Consider the following 20,820-nt stretch of genomic DNA (forward strand, 5'->3'; position numbering starts at 1 on the left):
CCTCTCTCCGCTCCTTTTCATCCTGTGCATGGACACACTCACGGCCTGTCCTCAAGAATCACATCCTTGGTTACTACTGTTCGCCGATGATGTCTTCCTTGCCAGCACCACCAGACCCGAATTACAGCAGCGAACTCAACTATGGAAGGTACGACTCGACAACTATGGGTTGCGATTAAACACCAAGAAGACTGAGTACATGGAGTGTGGACCTCAAACTGATGGAACGATAAGCATCGACGGCGAGGACCTTGAAAAGATCGAAAAGTTGAAATATTTGGGCTCTGTCATTAGCAACGATGGAAGCACAACCGCCAACACACAAGCTCGAATTAATGCAACATGGCTGAAATGGCGCCAAGTGACTGGCGTATTGTGCGACCGTCGAACGCCCGAACGGTTCAGGGCCAAAGTATACAAGACCGTAGTCCGCCCAGTGGCCCTATATGGAGCAGAATGTTGGCCAGCCACAGAAAATCAAGAACAGGCCATGCAAGTCATGGAAACGAGGATGCTGCGATGGATCCTAGGCATCTCCCGCATGGATTACATCAGGAATGAAGACATTCGGAAAAGAATGGGAGTTGCACCGATCACAGACAAGATGCGGGAGGCTCGACTGCGGTGGTATGGGCATGTGGTGCGTAGTGATGAGAACTCCGTGGCCAAAACAGTAATGTAGCTGAGTATTGAAGGACGCCGACCACGAGGACGACCAAAGATGCGCTGGCTCGACAAAATTAAGGCGGACATGAAGACCATCAACGCCACGCCAGTAGACGCCCTGGATCGAGCCAAGTGGAGAAGACTTTGCAGAACAGCGGACCCTGCAATAGCGCGTGACAAACGCTAGGATGAAGAAGAAGAAGAGATCTTCCCTAGGTATTTCGCTGGAATCCTCATTCCGTGGACAGGTGGAACTTAATTCAGTTCCAAAAAATATCCTCAAAAAGAAAACCACGGCATCACCTTATTCATTTATCTCCAGAATTTTCCCTACATAGTAAGCAACTGACTTTTTGCTGCTGAATCTAGCCAGAATCCAATCTCCACTTTGAATGTTAGTCACCGAATTTGTTAAGCTTTTCGACTCATACTATCTTGTTTCTGGCATTAATACCATGTCGTCTACATCCTCCTCGTCAAAAGACATGATATTCAATGCCCTATCATAATCAATCAACAAACTGAAGTAAGCTATCTTTATCAGATAAACCTTCAAAATAAAAGTTGATGAGAGGACTCTAATTAAAAGACCTAGTTTTATAAACTTCGGTGTTTTGCAACATTTATTTAAGAAAGTTTAACGCAAGAACTGCAAGACAGAAACTAAAAGTTTAACGCAAGAACTGTTAGTCAGAAACTAAAAATTAAATCCATACTTCAACCTCGTAGTCTGGGGTAAGTCCGACAGGGGGTCGCACTTACCCCAGGCAACGGGGTCGCACTTGCCCCGGAAGGTAGGAATGGATGATTACGACGGGGAAAGTGCGACCCCCCATCTAAACTAAATATAACGACCCGAGTTCCTAAATTTAAAGTAAAGCAAGGAAAACCAATCCATGAAGAAGAGAAAACAAGATATAGTTCTTACCTAACACCTCCGATACGTTGATTCAGAGGGAACTGCGGTATAGCCTCTCCTCACAACCAACTAAGACTACGAGATGAACGGACGGTTATATTTCCTAAGCATGTGGAACGAGAAATTAAGGGATAAGCATTACAAAGTCGTTGGCTCTGGTTTCATTACTATGTGTAGAATATGTTGCACGACCGCCACCTGCTTCGAGAACGGAAATACGATTTTCCTGAAGGGGGGTCGCACTTACCCCGCAGTCGCACTTACCCCACCTCACCTTACCAGTACATATATAAATAGATCTTTGATTCTTATGCTTTCTCATAATAAATGAATTATGCCGACGGTATTCGATAAAAATCGTTCGGCTGAGATAGAGAGAGAAATGGATTTGGAACGGAGAAGATGATTCTCAAATAAACATTTCGATGTGATGATGCACGACGTGAAGATCTCGGCGAGTGAGTGGAAGCAACATAAGAAAGCGTGGAATGGAGGCGAGGGAAAGTGATGGTTGCCAGAGGTCAGGCGAAATGAATCGCACTTTAGCATTCCATGTGGACTAGGGTGCGCCCAATCAACATGCTGAAAAATTACAGGGTACCAGAGAATCATGAAGCACATTCACACTGCAGATTATATCTGAAAAAAACAAATGAATATTTATTTGCTTCCGCAAGAAAACTCGACAAGAAATTGCTTCTCTTCTCCCACTGCGGTGCACCAAAAGAAGAACATTGAGTTGAACATGATAAACACACAAAGCGACCGTCAACACAGACATCTACTAGAGATTGATATATTATAAATAACACCAAATATGAAGTTCACCAAGGGTGGAACCTGGATTTTTTTCAGGGGGGGAGGGCCACAAGGGTTTGACAGGCAAACGACCTTCTCATACTTGAGATTAAAAACAAGATATGTACAGCAATAGGGAACTTGCATATATTTCAGATATAATCAAGAGCCCCAAAATTATATAAAAATATATGTTTGCATACCACGGTGAAAGTTCTTCCATTTTTTCCCTTCCACTTATGTGAAGAATTTCTGCTGTGCCGGCTGGATCCACTTCGAGAATTTAAAATGGTTGATTGTATACTATAATTGTTTTATGAATGGTGGAACTAAAACATAAAATGGATTTCCATCTGCGTCAGCCTTTTGAATATGATTTACAAGTAAATTCACTGCATTATTAGCGCTAGAGCCGTAAATAATCTTGTGGGCTCTCTGCGAACAGAAAAGATAGGGAAATTCCTACTTTGTAATTTCTCTAGAGATATATTTTCTCCATTTTTTCCTTCCATTTATGTAAATAATTTCTGCTGTGCCGACAGGGCTTAATACACTACGGGAGTTTTTCTCACGATATGTCTGGATCCTACTCTCATAATATGAGCTCATCGTCATTGCGATCGTTGCAACTAATACCGGGGTTTGTGGGGGTATGGAATACCCACCAGGATAAGCGGTAGTTGCGAGATTAATAAATTGCGGAATTTTAAGATAAACGATTCAAAATTTTAAGGCTTTCCAAGGGATATTTTATGAATCCTTAGGAAGGAGCCTCAGGAAGAGAGGAGCTTAACATAACTTATAGTTTGTATGAGAAATGGGGCTGCATGACAATCTTAAAGGGTTTGCCACACTGTTTAGGTATCTGGGTGTGTGCGCATTCAAAACAAATCCAAACCATCCACTCTAAAATCCTCCGCCACCTATTTACTTCGTCCTGCAGAGCGATGGTAATTTCAAAAACTACGAAATGCTCTCCACGAGGAGGTAGAAACCATAGCTCACGGCAATCGCAGTCACTGTAGAATCAGCGGAGTAGGAAGTTGTACGGCTCCATTGCAGCGCGTGACGTCACGGCGACGAACTAACCTCATTGCGACCATGGTGACGGTGCGGTGAAATCTGAGTCACGCATAACCGGAAGAAAGTTACATAGGTACCTGTTTGCCAATATTACGTGCAGAAATTGGTGGAAGCGACGGGACGTCAGTGGAGACGAAACTTACTTACTTTTAAACCTTGAGCAAACTGCAAAAAAAAAATCAAAAGCCATGAGCATCCAAAGTGAAATTCCTAGACACTTGAAATGGGAACTGTAAATAAATGAATGCTATTGCCGCGCCTTCGGGGCATAGGCGGATCCAGGGGGGGGGGCACGGGGGCACGTGCCCCCCCCAGACCCTCAAAAATATGCAAGATTTTTAATACGGTCCCATTATCATTGCGTTCGTTTTGTATTACGAGGTATCCTTGCGCCCCACCCAGAACAAAATCCTGGATACGGCCTTGCTTGTGCCCCTCCCAGAAAAAAATCCTGGATCCGCCCCTGCTTCGGGGCATCCGAATCGCAGGGCTACGTGCTACCGAATCATGTAGGTACTTTAATACTTACCTAACTATTTCGATGGAAACATTAAATCTCTAAGGGCAAAGATTTCCTTCACAATTCAACTGCCTGCTTTCCTGAATAAATTAGCACAAACATGGGCGTACCCAGCAAGGGGCAGGAGGGGGCAGCTACCCCCAGTGGCGCCGACTCCATGGGGCCTGAGGGGGCCCGAGCCTCCTCAAAAATTCTAATGGGTGTGAGGAAAAAATATGTCAGGCTTGACGATTTTCCTCGGAGTGCCCAGATATCGAGATTCGTGTTATCATGGTTATAATTTTGATCATATGACTCTTCTAAAATGCTTTAAAAACTTAAAACTCACCACTTATAAAATGTCATGGGGCAAGGTACCCGCTTTGGGCCCCCCCAATATTTTTTGTAAGTCGGCACCCCTGGCTACCCCCCAGAAGCAAAAATCGCAAATGTCATTAAAGAAAATAATATTTTTCCAAGCATATATAATTTTAAAAACTAATAATGAGCTGTTACAGTTTCCTTAAAATGTTGATTTCATTCACCTTTTCCATGCGTAAATCTCACCTAAAACTTGAACAACCATGGTTTACCCCCCCCCCCTATTTTTGATCCAGGGTACGCCCTTGAGAACAAACCAGATAAACCTCCACTTTGAAAGACATTTGGCACAACAACGGAAGTAGAATGCTTTAAATTGTCAGAATGAAGGTGAGGGGATAACTAAACAGGTCGCAAGAGAAACTGGAGGCCAATGTCTTTGCAGTGGTTAAACGTGAAAACTGCTCATTTAAAAACAGTAACTACCTATTTCCTATCAACTTCAGGATTATGAATATGATGTCGATAGGGAAACAAATGCACCAAAAATTTATCGGTCAGTCGGGGTAAAGGCAAACACTTCTTGCCAATGAAGAATTTAGTCATGCATAATAAAACCTATTGCAGAGCTATTTGGAGTCATGCGAGCAGCACAATTGTTAACAGCAGGAGGGGAGGTCCCAAAAAAATCAGCCACTCAAAGTCACGTGGTCGGGGCACTCAATATGATACCAATATTACCTAATAAATCCAGATCGCGAGAATATATTGCGGCAGTAGAATTTAACACCTATTCAAATTCTATCTTATGAGGGTTTTAATGCAGCTTTTGATTTCTGGTGTAAGTTAAAACCGAATTCGCTGGAATGAATCATAAAGAGCTGATGATGCCTCGATCTTAGCAACCCTTCGTACGATGAACCAGAATGAACAAAACGCACGGTAGCCAACCCCATGAAAGCCGTGGCATGCTCAGCCAGTGCTTAAGAAAACTTTCAACAAACTCCCTGGCAAGGTGCACACATGTTGAGTGCCATCTCTCAGCAGATATATCAACCCTCCTCCACAGACAAAGTACCTACCTGTGTCGGTGCACATGATCATTCACCTCCATTGTAACAGTTTTATCACAAATTGCAGGAGGAAATGTTGATTAAAAATCAAAACCAAATGATAATTGCCACAGTTCACATGGCATTTTAAACCAATTGAGATTTCAAGAATATCAGCATTTTTGGGTTTCAAACATATTAATATCCTAAGACAAAGCTTTAAAATTTCATCAAAATGAATGGTCCCCAATTTCACAATATTATCTGATAATAATCGATTTCTAATTCCTGACCAATAATCATTAGTTTTTCTTTGCAGGTTTTTGATATCCTCCGAAAAGATTCCCCTGAGGCCCTTCGGAAATTGGTGCCAATCTGTGGGGATATCACACTGCCGGAGCTCGGAATAAGTGCAGCTGACCGCCGTCTTCTCGTGGAAACCGTATCCATTGTCTTCCATTCAGCAGCCACAGTTAAGTTCGATGAGGCACTAAAATTGTCAGTGGCAATGAATATCGTTGGGACAAAAAGGCTGGTCCAACTATGCCACAAAATGGCCAAATTGGAGGTAAGGGATTATAACAAATTAAAGTGTCATCTATGATTAGTTGTGCAAACAAATTTCCTTTCGTTAGACAAGCCAGGAGACAAAGACAGTCTTACAGTTAAATGATACAATATTTGGTGGTGGAGACAGAACTTTATCAAGTATTTATTTATTTTGGTAGATTTAAATTTACAAATAGACATCACAAGATTAAATTACATGACTTATATTTCTGGCAGTCAAGAATTGACTGGTATTTGGCCATTGGCCATTAATATTAAAAAACAAAAGTACCTAATCATCTTTAGCTTAATTAGGCCCAGAATAACCCATTTTTGAGCATGAAAATGCTTTGCGGTTGAATTTTGTGACCTGAGACATGGCAAAAATCTCAAACCTCAGAAACTGACCGATGAAGAGAAATCTGTGCTAATAATATAAAACCCATTCTAAGGGATAATAACAAATTAAAATGTTATCTATGATTAGTTTCTCCTACCCACAATGTAACCTATCACAAAAAAATCCTCTCCTTACTCAGCCCAATCAAACATTATCCATCAAACCCAATGCAATATTATCTGCTTCACCCAAAACTTCTGCAAAGTGTTTCAAATTGAGACAATGAACCCTAAAGCATGGATAAACCCACTGCAACATCAAATCAATTATGCCCAACATCAACTAACAGCATGCATTAGCTCATCCAGACCTGATCAGCATAAAAGAGTCAGTCAATGTCATGAGGGACAGAGTTGCTTACTCCCAGATAGCACAACCATTTGTATACAAATGGTAAATCTTCTGTAACCTTACAAATTGTACCGATTTTTGTAATACAACTGTATTACAGTTGTATTCAAACGTCTTGTATACAGATGATTTGTAATACAGTTGTAATACAAAGGCAAAATACAAGGGAATTTGTAATACGATTGTAATAGAGGACATTTGACACTGTATTACAATTGTAATACGATTGTAATAGAGGACATTTGACACTGTATTACAATTGTAATACAAATGTATTACCACAAATGTGCTGTCTGGGCTGTTTGTAGCTGTAGAGATGAATGTTGAGGAAAGACAACACTCTGCTTGGTATGCTAACGGGTACGATGTGGAGTGAATGAAATGCATTCACAGAATGACCTCAAATGGAAGTGAAGAGAGGAAAAGGAATTCCATCATTAAGTCCAATCTTGTCACCAAATGAGAGATGTTAAAGATACACCAGAAGCAGAAGAAAACAAAGGAAGAGACAAGAAATTTCAAAAACTGTGTTGCTCTGCTTACATTGGCCCTGTGCAAACTTGGGTACTCTATGAATGCTTTCAATGACCAGTTGCAAATATATTTGTTGTGAGCAGTGACCATTTATTTATGATACACTCACAAATGGTATCATACAAAGTTAAACGACAAGAAATATCATTTCATTTGAATTTTTCCCAGAACTGCACACACACACTCAGTCAAATGATATCCATGAATTTTAAAGTATTTACCATAATTCTATGATAAAATAATAAAAGATACTAAAAATGTCATTTTCAAATGATTAATTTTTATATGCACAAAATTTTTCGCTTACTTTCTCCATGGCAGGCTTTAGTGCATGTTTCCACAGCGTACTGCAACTGCAATCGCGAAGATGTGAGTGAGCTGGTGTACCCACCCCCTGCAGACCCTGAGAAGATCATTCAATGCGTCGAGTGGATGGACGAGGACCTTCTGGACAGTATAACACCAAAGTGAGTCCCACCACCACAGAGCCTCTGTGACCACATCCGTGTGTCTGCATTATCCAACATCAAGGCATGCAAACTAAATCAGAAAGCATCTCCTGCACCAGCACCGGATCCAGGATAGGGACAAGGGGGGCGCTGAGTGGGAGTTATCTCCCAGCAGTAGTGGGGGTCCGAATAAAATTACCATTTCATCTAGTGTAAATTGAATTGAATAGCCTAGGGGGGTATTATTATACTACAGTTACTAATACAACCCCCCCCCCCCCCCTTCCCCTCTCTGGATCCGCCACTGACCAGTGCAAAAAATAAAGCATGACTGTAACAGGAAATTGCTGCATTTCAAGCTACCTTACTAAATAAGAATGTGGTTTGCCTGAGAAAGTACTTGAATTTGAGAAGCTAAACATTTAAAATGCTTCAATCACTTCCCTTTATTTATAAAACAATAATGTGATGAAAAGCAATTATATTGCATGTTTACCAATTAAAAAAGAATTACTCCTGAGAAAGTGCAACCCTTGATAAAACAAGAAATAATTTAAAGTAACATCTTCTGGAAATAATATCATTTCAAATGCAAAAATACCTAATTATAACACTGTAACTGTTACTCCTGATTGCATCAATAAAAATATCATAGCTCTATTCTAAACCCTGAATCAATCAATCATTTTTTTTCCATTTCTTCCAAGTGATGGCTACAGTGGTCACTCTAACATTGGCAGTAAAAAGCTGATCATTTTCGATTCCGTGGAGGCTCCAAGCATTGCAATCCCATCAATCAGCCATCAGTCCATTTTTCTGAAACCATCGCTAGCACTACTGTTCCACCAAGCAGAACACATGGTCGCTAATGGCTTTTGTAACACCACATTTGGCTTTTGATGGAATGACACCTTTAAGAATAGTTATCACTACAGAAAAAGTAATGCAAAAGAGGAGAGTCAAAATGACTACAGTGTGATTCAGAGGGTTGGTGTTGGTGTTGATGATGGGTTGAGCGATCACTTTTTTGGAAAAGCTATCACTCAGAAATTCAATCAGAAAAAGACTTATCAGGCAGAAAAAATGACTGCGTGATTCAGGATTTATTTTTGGTGTGTATAAATGAATGTAAAGATGAATTTCAAATCATTTAATAGGCTCATAGGAAACCGGCCAAATACATACACGTTCACCAAGGCACTAGCAGAGCATGTTCTTGTTGAGCAAAGTGGCAGTTTACCAGTGGCCATTGTCAGGCCCTCTATAGGTGAGATGATAAAATATGAATGAATTGTAAATTGAATGAAAAACACAATTTGGAGTTGAATACTGATATCCATATGATTTCGGGACCATGCATAATTTTTGGAAATAAGCTAATTTTGTGCGCAAGAGTTACACGTAAAGAATAATTATGATTAACTCTCCAAAATTAAATAAACAAAGCCTAGAGTGCACAAGATCCTCTAGCACCTAATGGTAAAACAAAAAAATCGGCAAGGCAAGTATAAGAATTTTAAAATATGCAAAATTGATTTGATAACTATTTTCTGTTATGAAATAATAAATGGTCAACAAAACAACCTTTCAAGGGGCTAAAGCCAAAAAAATACACTAGTCTTAATCTAAAGGTACCTAGTGTTCATTTGATAATCATATCCAATGATTAAAACTGGCTACAATGACTATAATGTTTGTGAATTTCCCAACATCAGTGACAGCAGCTTGGAAAGAGCCAATCCCGGGCTGGGTGGATAACCTCAACGGCCCAACTGGAATGATTGCTGGAGCAGGGAAAGGTGTTTTGAGAACGATACTGTGTCACCGAGACCTTGTGGCAGATCTTGTGCCTGTTGACATTGCCATCAATCTTATGATCTCAGTGGCATGGCACACTGCAACAGCACGGTATGTTGCATCCAAATCACTTGTCAATTACAACATACACAACAACTCCAGCTATAATGACTATTTAAAAGTACAAATTTACTTTACAGTAAGATGTAAAATAATTGTATAACAACAGAAAAAGGCATGCCTAATTTGTTACTCAGTAATGAAATTTGGCATTAATCACACAGTGAATAATGTTCATAAAATGATAACTTATGTCAATTCTTAACTATAGTATTTTAATTAAGTGTAGATATGTACTTTGATTATATGGGCTTAAGTGATTGCATTATTTCCCAACCCAAAGAGCATAAATGAACTTGATGGCAACTGCTCATTGATGAAACAAAAGTTATATAGCCAGAAAATTTAGTCCATTATAAAAGCAACATTTGATTGGTTTATATGCCAATGCTTTTAAAAAGTTATTATAAAATGCTAGCGAACTTCAGAAAGACAAAGATTTTCTTACAATATGTTTTGCATAAAATTGAATCTCTATAGGAATAAGGTTAATGACATTATTAAGAATGAATTCATGTTTTGCAATACCTTGAGAGAGTATACTCTCTCAAGGTATAACAAAATATAAAAACAAGGTATAACTTTACTTATAACCCAGATAACACGGAATTTGTATTACATCTGTATAACATCAATAATACACAAAAAATACGTGACCAAATACATATGTATAAGATGGAATACGATCGTATTACATCGGTATATTTCACGTAAAAGTGGTTCAAAAGTCCCTATGGATGTATGTATACGTGCGTATTACAAATTGGAAATCTGAATACCCATACATGAATTATACATATGTATACGATGGAATACAATCGTATTACGTCTGTATATTTCACGTAAAAGTGGCTCAAAAGTCCCTCAGGATGTATGTATACATGCGTATTACAAATTGGAAATCTGAATATCCTTACATGTAATATACATATGTATCTGCAGGCCCTCATGCACGAATTATACATATTGATTTTCTGACCCACATCCACTTAATATCAATATGGATCAAACGGATGAATAAATATAAGGAAACCAGAACATACAGATAATAAAACATTTACTCGAAGAGAAAAATAAAATAACACACACAAAGAACAAGTGTAGCCATGAATATTGCTAACAAGCATTAAGGGCCAGCAAACAGTAGGTGAAACTTAGTTTAAAAAAATGGCACAAAGATAAATCAAGTACAAACAATGGCTTGAGTTGGAAAGTAGAAAAAAATATTAGCACGGAACAAGCGTTGTAACCCATTGCACCAGAAGAAACCTGGATTCAGGAAACCAACTCTGCACCATTAGCCACTTCCTGAAAGGAGAAAAGAAGAAGTCAAGTTTAAAATTCATGCAAAAATATATCTTTTTGTAAGATCTGAATAGGAGCTCAAGGCCTTTCAATTTTATTTTTTTTCAATTCATATAGGCAGTCAGTATTCTGTGAAGTCTGTAATTTTAGTACTAATTCTGTATTCTGAATGCAAATGAAAGTTTGGCTTCTCTGCTAGATTCCAGACATAAGTTTTAAATTTTTTCATTTACCAATAATGCCGAGGTCCCAGCTAGCGCAGATTTGACCTTGTCCTTTGAGAAATCATATGTTTTGGGGATATGCCTTCATATTACAAAATTAATAGCCTTTCTCTTAAAAAGAATGAGAAATATGAGAAAAGATCATATGACTACTTTTAAATATAAATTAACTAGGAAAAAGTGTATCCATTGGTATGCTTATTTAGTACATGATACTAATATATTAGTACCATGATTTAGTAGCGGATGATTCACACAGAAAAAATATAAACTTGTGATATCAAATTTTCAAACAAATAAATTTCATACAACCGATAATTTCAGGCTTAACTTTAAGAAACCTCTCCATTATGAAGAAAGATTTTGTGCTTTCTCCATTATGGATTTGAAAAATTTTTCCCTCAAACCTTACCTCGGTATTAACAATTCCACATGGTCTTCTGGCTTTGCTTCGTCGTTTTTTCCGTAATCCATTCTCCTCTTGTCCAGGCCAAGCTATTTACATCGTTGCCTCCTGGGTATGCGCGAAAGAGCATGAAAATAAAATTATAACTAATTAATTTGGTCCATACGCACCTCTTTCTTACATATAATGACAAACTTTTGCATGAAAATTACATATTTATCTTGTGTTAATAATAATGACGAAATGCACCTTGATTGACTGCATTTCAAGATGAAAGAATTCTTTACTTTATTCTTTATTTAAATATTACACTTTGCTTTAAGGGAACCGATATTACACGAACAATACTTCTTGTTCGTTAAATAATTAGAAGTAGTGGGCAAAACGGCTCGGAACCTCGAGGAATCTATTAGTGACAAGGCTACGCTGATAAGTCTACGGTCAAAGATGTTATGACTAAAGCATAGGATAACTAGGAATGCAAGAACTACAATACAGTAGGTTGTGGTAATAAACAGCGATAAAACAACTTACACATGAACGAAAACATTCCTTTAAACAATTTTTTCTGCTCTTAATTAAGAGAAGAAAAAAATGTAACTTCAGCCGCGAAGCACGGAATTACTATAAGACGCATAATCTATTAATTTATACGTACAAGATTGACATTACTATGTTTTACCCATTTTACCATATAACTTCAATATAGACCAGTCTCCTCGATACATAACTCAACAAAAAAGGAAAACAATAGCCAAACATAAACAAAATAATTACCTCTATTGGCGCAATGTGGTCAACACATTGCGCCAATTTAGTTGTATCCAAATATACTCAAATAACATAATTAATGTAGTCTATGTAGGCGTACAATATAATAAAAGATAAATCATACCTTACCTTAATTATCCAGTGACAGGAAACTGTTGGAGCTGGCTTGCAGGAATCGCAATAACGTGCGGGATTGAAGCATTGAAGCACATTTCCAGCAAAACATAGCTTCGGGTTGAGCACACCAATCACACGCACCGGTTATCGAGGATTAAAACACTGTCAATTCTTCCAATATACGTATAATAATACAAACAAATATAAAATTAACTATACATCAGTAGCCGGAGTTCCTCCTACAGCACGTTCTCGACGTTCTCGTAGTCTCGAACGAAATGCCGAGCTTAACTGTTAACGAGATTATCACTCCCACTCACTTCCCTAGCTTATTGCGACAGAATTGAGAATTTATTTTTTTTGTTTAAACAGTTAATTTAAAATATTGCTTAAAAAATTAAACCTCGCTTTCACTTCAGCTCTGTGCAAGACCTATTTTTTGTATTTTTCATGTATTGTGAACCATTTTCCATGTGTATATTTCCCGGATGGAAACTGAATTTTACATATGTAATACGTCTGTATTTCGCATGCATTTACAAATTAACATAAATATGGTCGCCATACTACCCTTGCTCACATCGATCAGTATATGATTTATTTTTAAGCTTTCTGGGTATAAATTCGAATGGGTGAATGATCATTGAAATGAGGAAATCTGGCGTTTGCAGTGAACATATTATTTCTGGAAAAAATGTTTATGAACATTTCACAAGACGCCACGAAAATCCACCTCTCAAAAATTACAGAAAATATACATAATGTATATTTTGTGTATTTTTGACCACATTTACATATGTATTTCCTCTGTATTCATACATATGTAAAAGTAGCAAGTGTTACACGATATTTACATTTGTATTTTTGACCACATTTACATAAGTATTCAAATTTCAAAAATACATATGTATTTATCGTGTAACACGTACCACTTTTACATATGTATGAATACAAAGGAAATACATTCAATAATACGTATGTATTACACATTTAATACATAACAAAAATACATATGTATGTGACCGTGAAAATACAATATAAATACATAATGTATATCCAAATGTGTGCTGTTGGGGAAGTAAGCAATGATTTCAAAATATGCATGAGTGCCATATGAAAAACTTAAGTTAGAAATGATGATCTTTTATGTTCACTATGCAGCCCAAACAACATTATCGTGTACAACTGTACCTCTGGAAGTGTCAATCCTATCCGATGGCGGGATGTGGAGCACCTTGGTTACCGTTATCTGCTCAAAAATCCCTACAATGATGTCCTCTGGTACCCTGGTGGGTCCTTCAAAAGCAGCCGTCTTGTCAACAACGCTTGCATCTTGGCCTTCCACCTTGCACCAGCCTACCTGGTCGACTTCCTTGCCACTATTTCAGGGAAAAAGCCCATGTAAGATTTCATTCCATAGAATTTGGTATCGTAAAGAATATTTTCATCAGACAAAAATCATTAAATAGAGAATTACTTAACTTCCAGTATTTATATGTAACATTCAACAAGAGAGCATCTCCACTTTTAAACTAGCCGGTTGACTTTTATGGTCGGTTATGCAATGGATGACCAAACATGGCATTCCATTAAAGAGGCTATGAATCCCAGAGCATGAAAGCTTACAGCCACATGAGTCTCCTCTGAAATATATTCTACACTCTGTATGACCATTTTGCATTCACGTGTGGAAATCAGTATTATTTGAATTGAATAAACATTCTAATTAATGATTTTGACAATTTATAATTTCTGTGGAAATAATATCAGCAGCACTCGCTCTGTTGAAGCAGGTAAATAACAATTTTAATCTAAAACCGATAAAAATAAGCACAAAGCTAATGAGTGAATGTAAGAACCTAATTCATTACAATATTTTAGTACCAATTGCATTGAGTATCTTGCAGAGATACTCAATGCACTTATAGCACATATTGTGTAATAAAAAGGACAGTACACACAATTAACTTACTAAAAATATATGACACAGAGAAGAGGAAGCTGTCTGACAAAACTGTTCATTTCAGAATGGTGAGAGTGCAGAAAAAACTTCAGAGGGCAGTTTCCTGTCTTGAATTCTTCACAACGCATGAATGGCGCTTTGCCAACGACAACGTATGCAGACTATTAGATCGACTAAGCCCTCAAGACAGAAAAACATTTGACTTTGACCTTGTGCCCTTAGATTGGGAGGATTATTTGGAGAAATATGTCCTTGGAACACGGCGATTCATCCTTAAAGAAGACCCAGCAACATTCCCTGCAGCCCGAAGACATCTGAAAAAGTATGTATATGGGGAGTTGACGTGAAAAATGACAATCAATTGGTTTCAAGGTATGAATATAATGAAGTCAACCTAACGCAAGAATCTAAGGTTATCTTAGATACAATTTAGCTGTACAAAACTCTACAGGGTAAATCAAAATAAACTTTGCTTAATACCTTCCACACTAATTTACTTTTACCAATGAAGGTTTCAGCAATAGTTCAAACCTTCAAGGTAAATGTGAAAGTGAAGAGGGGAGAAATAGCATCATTAGGTCAAAATGTTGAAAATGCCAGAAATAAATGTTATGGAAACCATGGTCCATAAAAAACAATCAAAGTGTGGCAGGTAGAAAGCTAAGTGCAAATTTCAATGCAGTGATTCCATAAAGTACCACCAAATACTTTAAGATGGGAACAAGGGCCTAACTTCCAAGTGTGGGGCACTCAACCAACACTGCCTCTTCCTTCTGCAGGAGATTGGAGTCCGAGTTCATAAAAGTCAAACCTTGATACTCAGTCTGGGATATTTGGCTATGCATGGTCTGCCTAGAAGGAAAGGCCATGGCTCGGGAGGAATGTTGAGGGATAAAAAGCAATTTTCCCTTAAAATTCTTACCCATGCAATCACTTAAAATAATTGCAAAATACTACTTGGAATTCATGCAAACTTCCACATGTTATTGAAATAACAATCACAAACAATTAAAATAAATGATCTCATAGAATTAGCTGTAAATCAATTTTAAATTAAAATCAAAGAACATGATTAATTCCTCAGACTTGCATACCTTTGACTCAACAACTTTCAACCATGTTTGTTTATCATGAGTGGGTCTTTGATTGATACCAGAAATGCTTAAAACTAGAGATGGATCGGTTACGGTTCCCGGCACTGCCGGTTCTTGGCTATGGAACCGGTATCGAGAACCGATCGCATATAGTTGGTTCTTTGGAACCGGCTCGGTGCGGTAGCGAGGATTTGAATTTGGCGCCCAAAGCCGAAACTGTTTGCCGCGTATTCAAAGCCAAAAAGTGAAAAAAAAATATTAAAAAACGCATTTATATTACTTTCCGATTGCATTGCGTCCACATATTTTTTTGAGAGTTGCTAGCAAACACGCGCATTTAAGGATTCGTCAGTTTGTCGTCCTCGCCAACATTATGACATTTCGTAGCCGCGGCCGCTTTCAAACGAGCTAACTTTTAGCCTGCCGCCGTCCACAGCACCGTTCGTTCTACTTACCATAGTTCTATATGTCAAGTGAGTCGATTCGCACCGTTTGCCATGCGACGTCTCCAGCGTGAAATAAAGACAATGCTGCATAGAGGCCGATTTCAGACGAAACAACTTATCGCCGGCCGCCGTTCTCGTGAAATTCAGGCGGCTTTCAGACGAGACGACCCTCTGCAACGCCGTGCCGTGAACGACCCCAGCGGAAAATTGTTTCGTCTGAAAGTGGTCTTACGATTTAATCATGTACATATACATACAGTAATTCTTCCACATACGATTAAGATGTGTTCCGAGAGCTTGCTTGTAAGTTGATTTATCTATGTGAAGCATCGAAAAGTGTGGTTTTCCTGCAGAATGCAACACTGCATTACAATTTTCTCAACTCACGGCCGCTCAGTTTATCCATGGTGTCGCTGTACCGGCGTGCTGAGGAGTTTATTATTGAGGTTATAGGAACTGTGACAGTGAAGCATGCGGATAAGTTGTCAATTAAAGTAACAATTTTAGCTACATCGCAGAGTACAGAATATACATATTTTGAACTGACTCACAAGTTACAACAAATTAACGGACGATGTTGGGAGAATTTCACTATTGATCTTGATGCTATGCAGTGTGTAAACTGTGCTCCAAGCATATTCATACGGTCCTTCAAAATCAAAATCGACCACTACTGTTTTCAGTGAATGCCTGCTCAGTACTGCAGGCATTATTTCTGCCAAAAAAGAAAAGATTAGGCTCAGATGGGGTAAAAAATGTTGAATTTTTAAAATAAAAAACTTGAGAAAGAACCAGAGGCTGCCTGATGTAATGTGACATATTGGTCGATCATGCATTTTTTTAACGATATGTTATTTACCCTTTTTAACTTGGCAAATAAAATTATGGAGACGATCTTAAGTTTTTTTAACAGAGCTTTCCTGCTACTTTAGTGAAATTATTTTCCTTCGCTTCTTGCGGCTGTTCACTTAAATTTGCCATTAGTTCAGATAGTAAGAGTTTATCCTTGGAATCGAGTATCGAGAACCGATGTTGGAGAACCGGACTGTTACCGAGAACCGAAAAAATTTAAGAAGGTCGGAAAGTTTTCTTAGTTTGATGAGGTATTAATAATCCTTATTTAAGCCAAGCACTCAGCGCTCAGAGCCTCGCCCCAAGGTCACCTCACTTGCGGCAGCGGGAAGCAGAACGACGTCACGCGAAGTTTTTCCCGGTATTCATACTTACCTGTCGCGTTTCCGCTCGCTTGAAAATTTTCCCTTTCCATTTAATCCCAAAAAATAGATATCGTCATATAAAAATCTAAAAGCGTGAAATACGTACTCCAGGAGTAATAATCTTTTGATTTAGGCAATAAAATATAATAGGAATTGACCCTATTGACTTAGTGCATGTTTGTCTAATGAATAGAATCGCATAAGTGATAGAAAAATAATTGTAACACAAGTCTCCTGGATTGGATCCATATTTGGGAGATGAGCTCCATTCATTCGCTACGAGCGCAAGAGATGCATCACAGCTCAGTTGGGTGCATTAGGTACTGCGTGTGTCCCATCCAGAAGGCTGCCGTCCATTTTGAACCCTATTTCCAGCTGAAATGCATTTGGGAAGGATTGAAAAACTATATCCTTAATTGATATTACATATAGAGGAACAGTTACCTTGAAAGATTCCAATACACTCAAACATAGGATTTTCACAAGTAAACAACACAATAATCATCAGTTTGTGTAATAAATTTGAAATAAGGTCCAGAGCACCATTCCTCTCCAATTTTTAACCGTTCTCAACAATGATCAAAAGCCCACCCTTGCTGACACTATTATGGGCTGGACCAAGTGCCTGTATTGGGCAGTGGGTATTATCAATCATCCATGCATACCAATCAAATATTATTCAGAGGCTCAGAAGATTAAGCATGGCTGTTTTTCATTTCCCATTGGCATAATGAGGTATGTTTTATCTAAGGAGACTCCACCACCACCACGAGATCGGGTTTGCCATGGCAGAAACACATGATATGATTAGTGCAATGTAAGGAGAGTAAAACAAATTTATGGCTTAAATTTAAGGGAATCAAAAGGTAACAATGGTATCATGAAAATCTTTGGCCTGAACAGGGTCTCCTCAAACAAGGCAATTTTTTCCTCATGAAACTCATATTTAATCGCTTATCCCACACTTCCCAGAAATGACAAATTCCACGGTGGCCTAATACCTATACTAAAAATCAATTTTACAAACCCCACAGCTAAAAACATCCACTTAAAAAAGTGGGCAATAGCAAAGCCTAAAACGATGGACGACATGCAAAGCCAATTTGTAAAAAAACATTAAAAAATACTGGCAAAATTGACAACAGTACAAGGATTCAAAACCTGAAATCATTTGATCTGTAATCAGAAGTGATATCAATTGCACTACAGAACACCCTCTATAACTGCATTAAATCAAATCCTTAAAACTTACTTTTCAGCCGAGTAATCACTTCAAGTGGTAATTGTGGCTAATACTGCTTCTGAAGAGCTAGGAATAGGGTGAGAATGTTTTGTCATTTGGTTCTGACCTGTACTGGAAATTTCAAGTCAATAGCTTATTGGTAAGTGGAACTAAATTAAATGAGTGATAATAAATTTGATTTGCAAGATTTTTCCTGCACAGACAAACAAACATACAAGAAAGTGATGTCATAAAAATAAGGCAATAAAATTTTATGAGCTGAAGAGTATATAATGGAATTGCCTAAGTAACCAAAATATGTAAATGTCTTAATGAAGATAGATTTTTTATAAACCATGGAAACATATTTGATGAGATTTTTCCCCAAAGGAAGCTGGCACTGGTACGTAGAACAAGATTTTATCCTCATGATAATCAAAGCATTAGAGCTTGACAATGCATCAATTGCTTAAAGAGAGCATTATGTGCCCTTTCTCCTAGCAATGGGGTGTTCACCTGCCAAGCCAATGGTAGCAAGTTCAAATTCTGCCTGGGTGTCTTCATTCCACCATCCACGGCATGTGTTTAGGGATTTATGAGTTTGTCAAACAAGTAAATTATTGGAATGTACCCACTAGATAGCCCTATTGTAACTATCATTATTATTCATTTGTGAATATAGGAGATATTATAATCATCCCTACTGAATAGGAGGAGTACATCATACAATTAGCAAAATTAAATGCCTCGAGAAGTAATAAAAGCATAATCCACCTCAGTTTCGTAGACCTGGAAGCTACTTATTGACATTGAAATGTTCAGAGCTCTACATATATTTTTTTATTATTAACAACCGGTCAACAATTATTCGTTTGTTATTTTCAGGGATAATTTTTTTAGGGCTATAAAATGTGTGAGAATGTGTGTATGAAAACGCCTTTATTTTATCCAATGACCTCTATGTGCCTAGTATGATACATATATATTCAACCACCATTTATGAATGTACGTACATGGAAAATAGCTATGGGTATCACATGGTACAAAAACCTTGAAGTTAAAAATATGTGATGCAAGAAAAATCAAGGTATGATGAGCTATTTATATTTAACCGTACTTACTACATTTGTGTGCATTAGTGTCAAGGACATTACGTGGTGAATAAAGAGGGACAATAATCACATACATTGTGTATTTCTATCAGGGTTCATTTCCAATTTCTCTGATTTACAGTACACTTTTTTTCCCTGACTTGATATTATATGTATCTCCAATGAGAATGTAACATCAGGGAAATAAAAATTGAAGAAGACAAAGATATAACCATATTTCTTCAAATGTAGCCCCCTCTGTATATAGTCCCCCCCTCCCTAATTTTGAGGCTTCAGTTTTGGGAAAAAATTTAAAAAATGCAAAGGAATATAGTCCTCCCTATACTTTTATCACGGGTATATTTGGAAAAAAGGAGGGACTATATTCAGATGAATAGGGTACCTAGTACACGGTGAGTAAGAGAGGACAAACGTTAAACTGGGCAAATAAAATCCTGAAGAGGTGAAAGTCATTTTTACTTAGCAAGACGAATTACCAGTAGAGGGCAAATCAAGAAAGAAATCATAGATTGGTGCAGACAAAGTGAACTTCCCACAAAAAGAAGAATCTACTTACAGCTGAGAATAGAACATAGAGGTAAGGAAACAATTCATCAGATACGGAGCATGTTTCTGTGTGGGAGCAAAACTTGGAAGTTGATAGATGCAGCAGAGACGTCAAGAGTGGAAGAAGCATTCAAAATGTGGTACTACTGAAGAATGATGAAGACCAAATGGATTGACTGTGCAACTAATGAGGAAGTGCTGCAAAGAGTAAGAGAAGAGAAGGGGAGTCCTCTGAAAACCTTAAGACAACTTAGTTGGTCGCTTTATGTTGACCTGATGAATACAATCTTAGGAAGATAGCGGATGGAGGGCAAGGGACAGCGCTGAATGAATTATTTTAAGGACAAGTTATGGACCCTTTCGAGATGGTGGAGATCTCGCCTTAGCATGACTGCCCCAACAGACTCTTCCCTCCCCTCCATACTGAGCACTGTTGCAGGATATTCGTTAAGAAGGGTCTCGCACATGATAAAGCACTCTCAGCGCCAACCTTTTGTCGACTCTTCCTAGCCTAAGGGGACTCCGCATTATCTCGGACTCCGAGGGTAGTTGGTCTCCCTCCTTTCGGTGTTTGTAACCCTGCCAGCGGCATTGGTTCATGGTCAATCATGCGTTGTTTATATGAATTAACTATATGGATAATTGTTGCTTGAATGTAAATTGCAGACTTCAATTGAATTCCTCGTTTTATTCTGAGAATTTCCAAATTTTGAACGAAGCTCTACCGTCAATATTAACACATTTAATGCAGTAACAATTTCCAAGTTGATGTTTATACTGAAATCAAGATATAAGTTAATATTTATCGTAGAATTTCGTTTAACATTGTAAATGCTGCCCAAAAGACAAAAATTAAATT

At 38.0% G+C, this 20,820-nt stretch overlaps 1 protein-coding gene across 3 annotated transcripts in view; it reads left to right on the forward strand.

Annotated features, from left to right (window-relative positions):
- Positions 1-20,820, forward strand: part of LOC124153322 (putative fatty acyl-CoA reductase CG5065) — a 341,130-nt gene that overhangs the window by 310,168 nt on the left and 10,142 nt on the right. For 2 of the 3 annotated variants that reach the window (XM_046526419.1, XM_046526417.1), the window contains 6 exons: positions 5,658-5,906; positions 7,494-7,639; positions 8,779-8,888; positions 9,337-9,529; positions 13,523-13,762; positions 14,389-14,646. In XM_046526419.1, the coding sequence (XP_046382375.1) occupies positions 5,658-5,906; positions 7,494-7,639; positions 8,779-8,888; positions 9,337-9,529; positions 13,523-13,762; positions 14,389-14,646 (1,196 nt within the window). Of the gene's footprint in view, positions 1-5,657; positions 5,907-7,493; positions 7,640-8,778; positions 8,889-9,336; positions 9,530-13,522; positions 13,763-14,388; positions 14,647-18,340; positions 19,540-20,820 lie in introns of those variants that run through there. The other variant, XM_046526420.1, reaches the window with a different exon arrangement.

The sequence above is a fragment of the Ischnura elegans genome, chromosome 2 (assembly GCF_921293095.1).
Source record: "Ischnura elegans chromosome 2, ioIscEleg1.1, whole genome shotgun sequence".
In the NCBI taxonomy this organism is placed as follows: domain Eukaryota; kingdom Metazoa; phylum Arthropoda; class Insecta; order Odonata; family Coenagrionidae; genus Ischnura; species Ischnura elegans.